At 43.7% G+C, this 14,452-nt stretch overlaps 1 protein-coding gene across 3 annotated transcripts; it reads left to right on the forward strand.

Moving 5' to 3' along the window:
• The first annotated feature begins 4,183 nt into the window (after positions 1-4,183).
• Positions 4,184-10,724, forward strand: LOC112250740 (interleukin-6 receptor subunit beta). 3 transcript variants are annotated; one of them, XM_024421138.2, is made up of 16 exons: positions 4,184-4,512; positions 5,475-5,598; positions 5,999-6,171; positions 6,335-6,412; positions 6,611-6,663; positions 6,767-6,794; positions 6,971-7,093; positions 7,367-7,446; positions 7,578-7,803; positions 7,916-8,077; positions 8,231-8,329; positions 8,438-8,608; positions 8,718-8,876; positions 9,123-9,183; positions 9,342-9,417; positions 10,028-10,724. In XM_024421138.2, exons 1-16 carry the CDS (start codon positions 4,449-4,451, stop codon positions 10,346-10,348), a joined length of 1,998 nt encoding a protein of 665 aa, XP_024276906.1. In that variant the 5' UTR covers positions 4,184-4,448; the 3' UTR covers positions 10,349-10,724. The 3 variants fall into 3 exon arrangements, with proteins under 3 accessions (XP_024276906.1, XP_024276908.1, XP_042177965.1); XM_024421140.2 differs by having other exon boundaries at positions 6,770-6,794; XM_042322031.1 differs by lacking the exon at positions 9,342-9,417 and having other exon boundaries at positions 10,028-10,335.
• Positions 10,725-14,452: the final 3,728 nt, after the last annotated feature.

The following is a 14,452-nucleotide window of genomic DNA, read 5'->3' on the forward strand; positions in this document are numbered from 1 at the left end:
GAGGTAAAAGTGGAGGATTCTTTTGTGGTAATGCAGGGGAGGGTTATAGGGGTGGATGTCACGATAACGGATTGTAAATTTAGATTAGTGGTGGTGTATGGGCCACAGGTGGTGGCAGACAGGAGGGAGATGGTGGACTGTCTGACGCCCCTGTGTGTCACAAATAGGAAATTAGTGATAGGGGGGGATTTTAATACAGATTTATTAGATGGAACCTACAGTTAATCAGGGACTCCATCGCTTGGGTTGAAGATAGAGGACTGCCTTTAATGGTAGCAGCGCTTGATCAGGCGAAAGCCTTTGATCGCGTGAATAGATCCTTTTTATTCAGAGTGTTTAGGTCGATTAGGATTTGGGGAGAAGTTCATAGGATGGATTCGTACATTATATGTCGGAGCGGGGTGCCGAGTTAGTGTAAATAGTCACTTGGGTGACGTTTTTGACCTCTCGTCTGGGGTCAGGCAGGTGTGCACACTCTCGGCTCTCCTCTTCGTTCTGTACATGGAGCCTCTGGGGGCTGCCATTAGGGCAGACACAGGGGTGGAAGGCTTGTTGATACCTGGAAGTGGTGGGCTGCGTGTTAAGATGACGCAGTACGCCGATGACACTTCCTTGCTGCTGTGCAAGGACTCGTGCCTGACAAGGTCCCTTGCCATCTTTGGGGATTTCACCCGAGCGTCGGGAGCGGTTCTGAACCATGCAAAGTCTTCCGTCAAGTTTTTCGGAAGATGGCGCGGTAGAACGGATGTGCCCGGGGGGTTATCTCTCTGTGAGGGGGCCCTGAGGATTCTCGGGGTCCATTTTGAGACCTCCGGCTCAGCGACGCTAAACTGGAACATGCGTATCGCAGTGGTACAGAGGAAGCTAGCAATGTGGAAGGCTAGGTATTTGTCTTTTATGGGCAAAGTCCTGGTCCTAAAGGTGGATGTGTCGCCGTCTCTTTTGTATTTGGCGTACATCTACCCATTGCCGGCTTGTCTGAGGAGGCCTCTAGTGAGGCTTGTGTTTCAGTTCATGTGGAGTGGCAGGTGCGAGTGGGTCGCCAGGGCACGCATGCTCTGTCCCATCGGGGAGGGAGGTAGGGGGGTACCACATTTCCCCCTCAAGCTGGATGCAATTTTTGTTTCTTTCTTGTTGACGGAGCTTGCTCATCCAGTGATACACCCGTCCGGTTACCACCTGCGGGTGTTCTTCTCGTATCAGGCGAGAAGCGTAATGGTGTGGTCTAACACGGGTCCTCGGGCGGAACAGCTGCTGTGGCACTTTGGTCATGTGGCCAAGTGGCTGCGTGTACACCCTGAGGTTGAAGTTGCCCGAGTAGGTTTAGATCACAGGCACCTGTACGAGGAGGTCAGAAAGGCAGGGAGTCCGGCGCCTGTAGTGGGCATCTCGGAAGTGGTCTGGGAGGGAGTGCAGGCGCGGGGTCTGGACAACAGGCTCAAGGACCTGAATTGGTTGAGCCTCCATAAGTGCTTGCCGGTACGTTCCATCATGTACCGGTATAATTTGGTGCAATCCCCCACCTGTCTAAGATCCTCTTGTGGCAGGGAGGAGACTGTGCGCCATGTCTTTTGGGACTGTGCCTTTGCCGGAGTAGTATGGGCTAGGGCACGGGTGTTGTTAGGTTTGGTAAGGGGGGATTTTGTATTGACGTGTGCCAGGTTAGAGAGAGGTGTAGGGAGAGCGAGAGGGACGGATAGGGACAGGTTTCTGCTCTGGCTTCTCATGAGTCTCTTTAAACGGGGGCTGTGGGAAGCCAGGCAGAACATGGTGAAGACAGGGAGAGATTGGGGGTGGAAGGGATAGTGAGGGGGTGGAAGGAGATTTGAGGGGAGAATGAAGAGGGAGAAGAAGAAGTGGGGGCAGCATGCTGCTCGGGAGAGGTGGAAGGGGGGTTTAGGGCTGGGTGTCATTTAGATTTGTAAGGGGATAGATTAGGGACGGGGAGATAAGGACAGGTAGTTTGTAGGGTGACGGGGAGGGAAGATGCTCCCCTGAGTTTTTGTTTGGGGTTTTTGTTTTGTTTAGTTAAATTAAAATACCATTGTTGGAGTATGTATGAAAATTATGAGTTGTAAAGAATGAATGGTATTGAAGGTAGGCTGTTTAGGTTTTCACGTTACGTTTCTTGTTTTGTATTGTTCGTGTTTATTCGTTTATTAAACATGTATCAAAATTACCACGCTGCATTTTGGTCCTCCTCTCCTTCATCGGAAGAAAACCGTAACAGAATCACCCACCACAACAGGACCAAGCGGCGTGGTGACAGGGAGCGGCAACAGGAGCAGCGACATTCGGATTTCTGGACATGGGAGGAGATATTGGACGGAAAAGGACCCTGGGCACAGCCTAGAGAATATTGCCGCCCCAAAGAAGAGCTGGAGGCGGAGAGGCGCTGGTATGAGGAGGCAGCACGGCGACGCGGATGGAAGCCCGAGAGTCCTCCTCTCCTTCATCGGAAGAAAACCGTAACAATTTGGGTGAGATCTCAACCAAAAATCAGTCATTTAAATAAATTCGTTAGGCCCAAAACTATAGATTTCATATGACTGGGAACTGATATTTGCATCTGTTGGTCACAAATACCTTAAAAAAAGGTAAAGGCCTGGATCCGAATATCAGTCAGTTTCTGGTGTGAGCACTTGCCTCATGCAGCGCGACACATCTCCTTCACATAGAGTTGACCAGGCTGCTGATTGTGGCTGTGCGGAGTTGCTGGATATTGGCAGAAAATGGAACATGCTGTTGTACACGTTGATCCAGAGTATCCCAAACATGCTCAATGGGTGACATGTCTGGTGAGTATGCAGGCCATGGAAGGACTGGGACATTTTCAGCTTCCAGGAATTGTGTACAGATCCTTGCGCCATGGGGCAGTGCATTATGATGCTGAAACATGAGGTGATGGCGGTGGAAGAATGGCACGACAATGGGCCTCAGGATCTCATCACGGTATCTCTGTGCATTCAAATTGCCATCGATAAAATGCAATTGTGTTTGTTGTCCATAGCTTATGCCTGCCCATACCATAAACCCACCGCCACCATGGGACACTGTTCACAACGTTGGTATCAGCAAACTGCTCACTCACACGATGCCATACATGTGGTCTGCGGTTGTGAGGCTGGTTGAATGTACTGCCAAATGCTCTAAAACAATGAGGGAGGCGGCTTTTGGTAGAGAAATTAATTCCCATTAATCTCTGGCAACAGCTCTGGTGGACATTCCTACAGTCAGCATGCCAATTGCATGCTCCCACAACTTGAGGGATAAAACTGCACATTTTAGAGTGGCCTTTTGTCCCCAGCAGAAGGTGCACCTGTGTAATGATCCTGCTGTTTAATTAGCTTCTTGATATGCCACACGTGTCAGGTGGATGGATTATCTTGGCCAAAGAGAAATGCTCATTAACAGGAATGTTAACAAATTGGTTTCCAAAATCTGAGAGAAAGAAGCTTTTTGTGCGTATGGAACATTTCTGGGATCTTTTATTTCAGCACATGAAACATGGGACCAACACTTTACATGTTCCATTTTTATTTTTGTTCAGTGGACATTGTTGAATTTCCAATGTGTTATCTCTATACTTTCAACAAACTTTTGACTGTCTCTGAGTGGTTGAATATACTGTAGGTTGTAATGTCATTGATCAACGTCTCAACCAACCGTCTTATCCACGTTGAAATGACGTGGTGTGCGCAATGGAATTTGCACATAGAAATCTAACGGAATGCACCTTTAATGTGGAATAGGTACAAAGAGAGGTATAAAGTGACTAAGCAATGTTAAAGAAATGTAGTCATTTCATAGAAAATGGAAATCCAATTTGAGGATGTAAGAGATGAGAAATTGCTCAGAATTGCCCACGCCTTCAGCTGATTGCCTGAAAAGTCCTACCAAAGTGTCTTCATTCAGATTGGTCGAGCAAACCGTTGCAAAGCCAGTTTTCTAAACCTCAGTGATGAGTGATGCTTTTAATATGAAAGAGTCCATCAAAGCCTAAGCTGCATGGCAGGGGTTAGCTTGAGAGTGATGTGAAAATAGATTATGCTTCTGAACGTAGGAAAGGTAAAGTAGGTCATTTTGTGTCACTGCAGAAGATTGCAGTGGCCAACATCCTCTCTGAAACATTAAGTCAAGGTTTCTTTTTTAACCTGCCAACAGTCAGCACGCTTCCCTCCCCAACATTGTGGTTTGTGGTGTAGAGACAACATGTTCTGCCCTTTTATCTGAGAAAGAACAAGAGCATGCAGACATTTTTCGCCCCCAACAGTTTCATTTACGAGAAGCGTAACTGAAACAGGTTTGAGGAGCTGTCGACGGCTGCATGGAACTGTGTTAACAGTCTAGCAAACCCAAGTCTCTTTGGTCTAACGCAGGCTGATCAACCCTGGATTGTCACCTGTTTGGAGACTTTACACACACTCCGTCAAGGGGTTGTCGAGGTGATGGAGACAAAGGAACACTGGTTCTTGCAAGGATTTCTGCTTCTTGCTATGGTAATAGCTCAAGGTATGAATCTTTTTCTCTACTCCGTTAGTCTCAGGGGCTTTCAAGTGGCTCTTGGCCCAGCGTCAATTCTGTTCAGCTTATCTCCGTAGTGATACAATTATCATACTACCCAAACCATAAAAGACAAATAAAAAGCATTTACTGTGATTGAAGTTTGACATGAGGCTGAAGATTATGGTTAGCTTATCAGGGCAGCATGGTTTTCACAAACAAGAGTTTGTGACAGGGCTGCTACTGTAAATGAACTGTGCAGAAATACAGATGAAAGATATGCATATTATTTATTGCACACTGATAGTTACAATTAGTAGTATTTCAATCAAACTTTTGTAATACCCATTTGTAATTTGGGGATAATTTTGCAAAGTAACATCTAATATAATAATTTATAGAATATATTCTATTCATAATATCTATTAAATTAACTTGACCCTCTCTGGTGAAAGCAAAGAAGTTGTACGGTGGGGTCTGAAATTATTATACTCCAAAATGACACAATACATTATTTACCATTCATTTCTATTGGGCACATAATAATCTGAAACACAACCGAAACAAACTGTACATCCAGCCAACCAGTTTGTAGAGTCACAAGCTTGATTTAGTCATTGTGTGCTAGGATTATGGGACCAAATACTAAACTTTTGACTACTTTATTATAAAAATCTATTAAGGGTGTCAACTTTTATTTTTATTTTTTATAATTACTTGTTAAACAAAATGTATTTCTCTGAACAATTGTATTAGTATGAAATAATACAATTTCCCAAATGTTTTACATACAAAAATATACCTCAGTATTTTAATAATTTATTTTACACAGACATTATTGCTCATCTTTAACAAAGGTGTCAATAATTTCAGACCCCATGTATACATACTAATGAACAGGACAAGCAACTCACTGAATTTTTAAAATTATTGTTTTTTACATTTAAACACTTTAAATTTCCTTTATAAAGGGGCAACTATTAAATGTCCTTCTAGTCATCTGTGCTACAAGAAAACTGAAAGTGCAACCATCTATACATGTGAATGGGAGACATCTGAATCTATGAAGAATGCAACTTATGAGCTTTTTTACAGGTAAGTTAACTAGCTATGCATGCTTGGGAACTTTCCATAAGTTACAGACAGAGAAGTTGTATTATGACACCGGAAAACCGGCAGGTGCTGGGTGTGTAGTGGCTAAACAATGCATGAGCAAATGAAGAACTCCTCCTTTAAGAGCTACCTGTATACACATTGTAACAATTTTAGTATAGCAGACAAAAAGAAAATAGTGTTGTGACATGTGAGCGCGTGCACGTTACGGTCACTGGCAGATAAAGCAAAACGGAGGGTTTGACAGTAGGAAGACAGTATTGCCTTTTGTCCTGAGAATGAACTATCAACCTTAGTAGATCCCCAGGTAATAAAACATTGATCATACAAATATCTGTTCAGTGTGCGAACCAAATGTTGATCTCATCCTTAATGTTTTCAGCCGCTCCAATTCCGCTGCAAGTAGAACATCATTGGGCAGTAGTAGGAAGAGCTATATCTGTGTGCAAGACAATACAGTGCTCAACAAAGTGTTGGTGGATATATGGGTGGTCGCTTACATGGGCAACGAGAGCTGCCAGTCACCTAATACCACTGTTACACTTTCTGAAAGAGGTAAATCATTTTTTAAAATTTTTGAACTGTTATTCGGTGTAAAATGCAGGCTAAGAATCCACTAAGTACTTTACACAACTGACCACGGTACGATTTGAATCCCAAGATTCCTATTGTAATCTTTTTTTTGTGTGTAACGTGGTGATTTGCTTTCTCCCTACAGTTAAGTATGAAGCTCCCCAACGTATGTCTATGGCAAGATCCTCGAGCAATCTTACCCTCAGCTGGGATAACAAGAAAGGTAGTTAAGGTGCTCAGGGCCTTGCACAGTCCTTTGGGAGGGCAGGTGCTCAACAGTTTTCTTCCAAGATTCAAGAGGTTATGAGAGATTAGCTCGTTTTATGTGTTACAAGTAACGAGACTTCTGTTGCATTTCTGGGGGGTTTGTAAACACAACCAATCTGAAAAAGCAATTTCTCATATGTGCACGTGCCTGAAGATGCTGTCATAGAGGTGAAGTTCAGAAGACTAGAGGAAACCTCATGGACATGGGTGAGACCTCTTCTTTTCCTTGCAACAATGCGCTCATTCATTATTTTCTGATGAGTTTAGTATTTTTGCCTCGATTAATTTGACCTTGTCTCTGTTGGTCTAGAAGACATTTAAGAAAGAAGTCAAACAAGGTGAGCTCCTTTCAGTTTCATTTTAAGATCTTTTGAAATATAAGCAGCCACATTATTGTAATGTTTATTTCATTATTTTACTGCAGTGTGGGTCTCAATAAAATGGAGTATTTGAAAAGTGCAAAGCTATCACTACTAGAGTGAGACTTGCAGTAAACCTGTGTTTGTCTGTACAGCCATGGTCACGCTGGAGAATCTCCAGAACGAATCTGTGTACCAACTACAAGTCAGACAAATGTCCAAGCATGTCAAACATCCCCTGTGGAGCGACTGGACTCCAATCCTGGACGTTCCCACTGGTGAGCAATGGATATTTAAATAGTCTGTGCGACAGCCTACAGTGAAACTCACCAGGGTTGATGGCAATTCTATTCAAAATCAGTCAATTCTGTTCACATGATGATTGGAAACAGTGGCAAGTTTTTAAATTCATGAATTGAATTTCAATCTTCTGTATTGTCAGAATGTTTTATTTGACTCTATGTCCCGAGATGAAGACATGTTCCTGGCTTTGCCCTTCTAGAATTGCTGAGGATGTACCATTTCTGGTTGTAACTGTCATTTTGCTGCAGAAATCCCAAATCCCCCAGAAGTTAACTGGACAGTAGAGGATTTTAACAATGGTACTCGACTACTCAAGCTGACTTGGGGTGTAAGTTACAAAGTGCTACAAAACATTGAAAATTAAGTAACACATAGACTCTGCTGGTTACAATTAGGCTCAAATTGTGTTTCAAAGAGTTGCATCACTTACATCCATTTGTGTACCCCTGTGTCTTCCAGACACCATCTTATCCAGTCTCTATGCAGGTGAATTACAACCTCTCTCTCCATATTTGGCCATGCCTACTAAAGCGAAAGAACTTCACCATTGTCACTACCACTGAGTTCAGTGTTTACGTGACTTACTCTGCTGTCAGTGGTGACATTATTGCCTTTAATAAAGTGGGAAAGTCATCCCCGACATATATCCTTGTCCCAGCAAAACATATTTCATTTCCCTGCAAGTGTAAGTATATATGTGTGTGTGTTTTTCGTGTGTCTGCGCTTATGCTTCATTTACGTCTACACAATGATGTTAATTCCTGAAATCAAAATGTTGTTATTTAATTTCCAATTAGCTTGGCCTAATGACAGACTCATCCCACTCAAGTATGCGCATGGCTTTATGAAATCCTGCCTGGAGTGGTACAAGGCAACAGACGGAGAAACGCGACCAGAAAAAGTGAATAGATCAAAACTAAATGGAACCGTAAAGAAAAAACTCAAACATGTCAGAAAAAGTAAGGGGGAATTTCACCCAAAAACATTTTGGGGGGGAAGAATAGGAAATGTCTCTATTCGTTTTACTGTGCTTTACCAAGTGTGATATATCAAGATATACAGGTGGTATGTCTCGCAAACTGAGATAATAAACACGTCTGGTTTTGTTCCAGAGATGGACGACTATGTACGTTACTATTACCTCGTTCACAAACAAACTGATGGAAAGCCACAATCAACAGAGACGTGTCTCATGTATAAAAAGGAGGGTGGTAAGCTAAGCTCATATAAAAAAATCTGACTGTCACAGCAATGCTTGCATGCAGTTCTTTCCTACATAATAATGTATACATCATCTAACACGGATGTCTTGTTTTCAGCACCCAGTAAGGCACCTGATCATTTCACTGCTCCTCTTCTTAATGTTACAACCAATTCTGCAATGCTGCATTGGAAACCTATTCCTGTGCCAGACCAGCGAGGTTTCCTTACACACTATGAAATCTGCTACACAAGGAGAAGCCAAAACAATGAGTCACAAATTGAATCTGGTAAAGTCCTCCTCCAAACTTAATGAGTCGATGCCCTGTGATATGTGTAATTTATGTAATTGTGTAATTAATGTATATAGATGAATATCACATTTTTGTCTCTTATCAGAGTGTCTCAAGAGCTTTGCATCAAAAACAGAGTATCTTGTTCAAAACCTGACACCTGGGTCCATCTACAATATCCATCTCGCTGGAGCAACAGCTGCAGGTTCAGGACCAACGACAACTATCGAAATCACGACAAAGCCTCTACCGCAGTCCGTTATTGGTAGGAATTAGGAATGTATTATTTTTATGGCACAGACTAGACCAGAGAATCAGCAAAAATGTTAAACAATTTTGAAATGATGAGAGTCCACATTCATGGTATAATTGACTTTATCACTTGTGATTTTCAATTTTCAAATTAGTGATATGTGGATGTTGCCTGCATTGTTTCCCCCTACAGACTCAAGATGCTTATCGAACTCAACAACATAAAATTTTATTATTATCTCTTATCTTTTCCAATAAGGTTGGATCATAGCTGGCATAATTGCACTATTAATAACAGTATGCTTGTTCATCATCAAGAGGTAAGCTGAAAATATATACTTTTTAATAACATCCGATCTTCAGGATTAGCACGAAAGCCTAGTCCTTCAGGGATGAATATTGTTCATTCTTCAATGACTTCAAAAACATTTCACACATCATTCTAAACAGCATCTATAACTTTTGTTCTAATTCTAAGACATAAAAAAAAAATCTTCCCACCAATACCACGTCCTGTGGTCGTAGAGTCGGTGAATTATCGAGCGAGGAATCAGGTAAAATCCTTTTAACAATTGACATATTTAGCATTGTGTTCAGACTTTACTGTGCAGAACTCTGCATTTTCCCTTAATGTCCTGCTTTGTGAGTCAGAATGCACGCAGCACATGATTGAACTGAAACAAAATTGAAAGTAGACATCATGTGACATGCTTTGATCTTTTACACTAAATCACAAATGATAAAAGTACCATAGTCATGATTGAGCCCTGTCAGGCTGCCATCATAAAAGGTAGGGTTAGTTATTGTGTCTACAGAGGTGCTCAGGTCTATATGAATACACTAGTGGGAGGAAAGCACCTGCTGAGCAAGGAAAGCACAAACATGGTGAGAAGAATCTTCCCTTGGCACTCAGTAGCCACAAACCTTCCATACATTCCACAAACAATAATGCACGCCAAACTTATTAAATAGCTGGTTTATCAACTCAACTTTTTACAAAACATGTGAAACTGATGCGTTATATATATGTGCAAAGCAAAAATATCTGGTGCACGACTTTGTGTGTGCTTAACTTGAACATTTGTCCAAGTCATGTGTTGATGCTGACATCATTGAGACATTGGCATGATTTGATCCTGAATGGGTATCCCTTTGTCTCAACAGAGTATGCATGAGAAGGAGGAGGTGCATGAGCTGCAGCTATATGACAACTGCAGCCAAGACCCCAACCCCGAGGAAGCCACTGTCCTGGAGGTGTCTGAGACATACGAGTGTGAAGACACGGACGAGAAGTGCCTGGGAGACTCCAGCACCCCAGTCAGTGACCCGCTGAGCCCTGATTACAAGACCCAGGTGCTACGTCTAGAAACCCCTGATTCAAGCAAAGGAGAGATTGACTGTTTGGTCACCATGTTGATGTACAGGAACGGTCTGGTCTTTGATATGAAAGCATACTCCACCGAGGATGTCGGGATCCCACTTTAGATATCACTGCTGTAGCACTCGCTCGAAGCCTGTAATTATAATATATGACCCCCTTATTATGGTGTATTGTCACTTTCTATTGGTCCTGACTAAATAACAGCCATCTTGAGTCAGTTGAGAGAATTGACATATTATAAGCCTTATAATAATACATTATAAAGGCTTATTCTTGTTTCTAACAACTTATAAAGCATATCTGCATCATTTAAGTAAAGTGTTAGGCAACACTGCGAGAGAGTGGTGACAGTGGCCTGGCTGGGCCATTTGGCACTTTGTCTGTTCAAATATTCAGGCTAGTTCATTAACAGATAATTATTATATTATTGTGGACATTCAAATATGTTTAAACACTGTAGATAAATATTAATGAAAGTTTGCATTGATGTATTTCTTTAAAATATTTGATTGAACTTATTTTCTTGACAATAAGCAAAAACAGACAACTTAATTTACATACATTTCCACAAACATTAGTGGCATCACACTTGCTCAGACCCACATGTTCCCACACAAACAAAGAGGTGTAATGGGTTGGCACTCAAAAAGATGTCGCATAAAGCTTACAGTACTTCATTATTCAATGTTTTTCATTATTTTCACTGCATCAGACGTTTCGGCTTTAGTGCCTTCTAATGCTCTGCCCCATGTGACTTCAAATTGTGTTATGTTGTTTCTGTCTGTAGACAGATTTTTTTTCCCATATTTAAATAATAAAGCATTTGATTCTTCCATTCTCTTAAAGATGGAGTATCATTTGACTGGGGACGGTGGGATATGACCCCCCACGTTCTAAAATTGCATTTTTGCCCTCCCCCCAGTTTTACCTGTCACCGTGCTGATAATAGGCAGACCAAGGCGCAGCGTGTGTTCGGAGTTCCACATCTTTTATTTAAGTGAAACTTTCAAACAAAACCAATAAACAAGCAACAAAATGTGACTTACGTGGTGCAACCAGCACAAACATAAACAATATCCCACAACCCAGGTGGGAACAATGGAGAACTTAAGTAGGATCACCAATTAGAGACAACGATCATCAGCTGCCTCTAATTGGGAACCATACCAAGTACCAACACCCCCCTAGTCACGCCCTGACCTACAACACCATAGAGAATCAAGGGCTCTCTATGGTCAGGGCATGACATTATCATTGCACTGTGATACAAAAAAAGGGTCATCTGTGTGCTTTATGACCATGCGGTCATGTGGTCGGGTAGGCTGTTTGGCTAACATTAGCTAGCTAGCTCACTAACTGTAGGTATTATTTTTGCCTCACTCACACTAGACCTGAATTAAATGATGAAACTAGCGGCCAAACGTTTCTTGACAGCGCAATGTGAGTTTTTATTAGAGTCAGTATAGCAATGTAACGTTATTGATTATGTTCATATAATCTCAGACATAAATTAATGCAGTTTAAGACCATCCATAGATCGTACTATATGCCAGTGAAACTGAATAACATGTACTCAGAAATGTAGTTCCTCTGCTGGAGGTGTAAAATACAGAAGGGGGGCCTCCCGGGTGGCGCAGTGGTCTAGGGCACTGCATCGCAGCGCTAGCTGTGCCACCAGAGACCCTGGGTTTGCGCCCAGGCTCCGTCGCAGCCAACAGTCCGTGGGGCGATGCACAATTGGCCTAGCGTCGTCCGGGTTAGGGAGGGTTTGGCCAGTAGGGATATCCTTGTCTCATCGGGCACCAGTGACTCCTGTGGCAGGCCGGGCACAGTGCACGCTAACCAAGGTCGCCAGGTGCACAGTGTCTCCTCCGACACATTAGCGCGGCTGGCTTCCGGGTTGGATACGCGCTGTGTTAAGAAGCAGTGCGGCTTGGTTGGGTTTTGTTTTGGGGGACGCATGGCTTTCGACCTTCGTCTCTCCCGAGCCTGTACGGGAGTTGTAGCAATGAGACAAGATAGTAATTACTAACAATTGTATACCACAAAATTGGGGAGAAAAGGGGGTAAAATTTATTTTAAAACATAAATAAAAATATTACATTTAAAAATTTTAAAAACACAGATGGGAACATATGCCTGCACTCCGCCCGTGCTGAGCAGTAGTATGCACCAGATCTCCAGTGCTCACCCACAGCCCGGTTCAACCTGTGCCTGCACTCTGGAGGGTCCGGGCTAAAGGGGTCATCCAGCCTGGAGGAGTGGTGCCATGGCTACGCACCAGAGCTCCAGTGCTCCCCCACAGCCCGGTCCATCCGGTGCCTCCTCCACGCATCAGGCATCCTGTAGGTCTCCCCAGGCTGGGGAGTCCTGTGGCAGCCCCACGCACCAGGCTGTTTCTCCGTCTCCTCTCTCCAGGTTCTCCCGTCTGTCAGGAGCTGCCAGAGCCGCCCGTCAGTCAGGAGCTGCCAGAGCCACCCGTCAGTCAGGAGCTGCCAGAGCCGCCCGTCAGTCAGGAGCTGCCAGAGCCGCCCGTCAGTCAGGAGCTGCCAGAGCCGCCCGTCAGTCAGGAGCTGCCAGAGCCGCCCGTCAGTCAGGAGCTGCCAGAGCCACCCTCCACTCCGGCGCTGCCAGAGTCACCCTCCACTCCGGCGCTGCCAGAGTCACCCTCCACTCCGGCGCTGCCAGAGTCACCCTCCACTCCGGCGCTGCCAGAGTCACCCTCCACTCCGGCGCTGCCAGAGTCACCCTCCACTCCGGCGCTGCCAGAGTCACCCTCCACTCCGGCGCTGCCGGAGTCGCCCTCCACTCCGTCACGGCCGGAGTCTCCCGCCTGTCCAGCGCTGGCGGAGTCTCCCGTCTATTTGGGGCCCGTTGTAAGGGTCCCCAGTCCGAGGTCGGCGGCAAGGGTCGCCGCTCCAAAGGCGCCACGTAAGTGGACCAAGACTATGGTGGAGTGGGGTCCACTTCCCGTGCCAGAGCCGCCACCGCGGACAGATGCCCACCCAGATCCTCCCCAATGGGTTTAGGTTTTGCGGCCGGAGTCCACACCTTTGGGGGGGTACTGTCACATCCTGACCGTAGATTACTTTGTATGTTTCTATTTTTAGTTTGGTCAGGGTGTGATGTGGGTGGGTATTCTATGTTGTATGGTCTAGGTTTTCTTTTTCTATGTGTTTGGCCTGGTATGGTTCTCAATCAGAGGCAGCTGTCTATCGTTGTCTCTGATTGAGAGCCATATTTAGGTAGCCTGTTTTCCCATTTTGAGTTGTGGGTGATTCTTTTTTGGTTAGTGTTTGTTGCACCTGTCAGAACTGTTCGGTTATCGTTTTGTTGTTTTTGTTCGTGTATTCATTCTGAATTAAAAGTATTATGGATACATACCATGCTGCACTTTGGTTCTCCTCTTTCACCCCACGAAAATCGTTACACTCCCGCCATTTTGGGGTTATTCATTGTTTCATAATAACTTAATTGTGTGCATTGTTTGCTGTGTCTATTAATTCTCCATTACATACATCACCAGTAGTAGCCTACATTTACCGTTAATTCCCAGGATTTCTCATCTGCAATGTTTGTTTGGTTATGGTCATTTCTGTTAATGCATTCAATATATTATTATTAGTCATTTACCTTTCTCATTGTTGGAGTGTACATGTGTTTTACAGAACTCAACCTATGCTACACTCGTCTTTTGTTTTTAAAATCAAAATCAGTTCCTCAAAGTATTTGAACAATATTAGCCGTTCTCTTCGATAACCACTCAGCATGAAAGGGAAAATGTAATGCTCTAATCCAGTGGAAATGTCATAAAACGCATGATTACTTCTTATCCCTTACACAAATAGCCTACCGCTGGCACACAGATTGATAGAAATGGTAAGATAAATTGGCACTCCAAATGAAAAAGGTTGCCGACCACTGGTGTAGCCTATTACCGGCAACTTCAGGAGCATAAGGAGGGTCGAGAACAGTTTTTTTTTCTGGTTAGGATATCTTCATCTCTGGCTCCCTCTTGAATCATTTGTGTGTCTTCATTATTGAATCAAACAGCGAGCTTAAAGCATCAGATGAGTTCAGGACATATAGCCTTGTTGATTTTATTAAAACACATAGGGTGTGTCTATACACAACCAATCGATTGGTCGAAAGAAAAGACTACTCTTGGTGGACCAAGATGTTTTTGGTCAGAGACAGCCCAAGTAGAA

This window comes from Oncorhynchus tshawytscha, linkage group LG05, assembly GCF_018296145.1.
Source record: "Oncorhynchus tshawytscha isolate Ot180627B linkage group LG05, Otsh_v2.0, whole genome shotgun sequence".
NCBI lineage: Eukaryota > Metazoa > Chordata > Actinopteri > Salmoniformes > Salmonidae > Oncorhynchus > Oncorhynchus tshawytscha.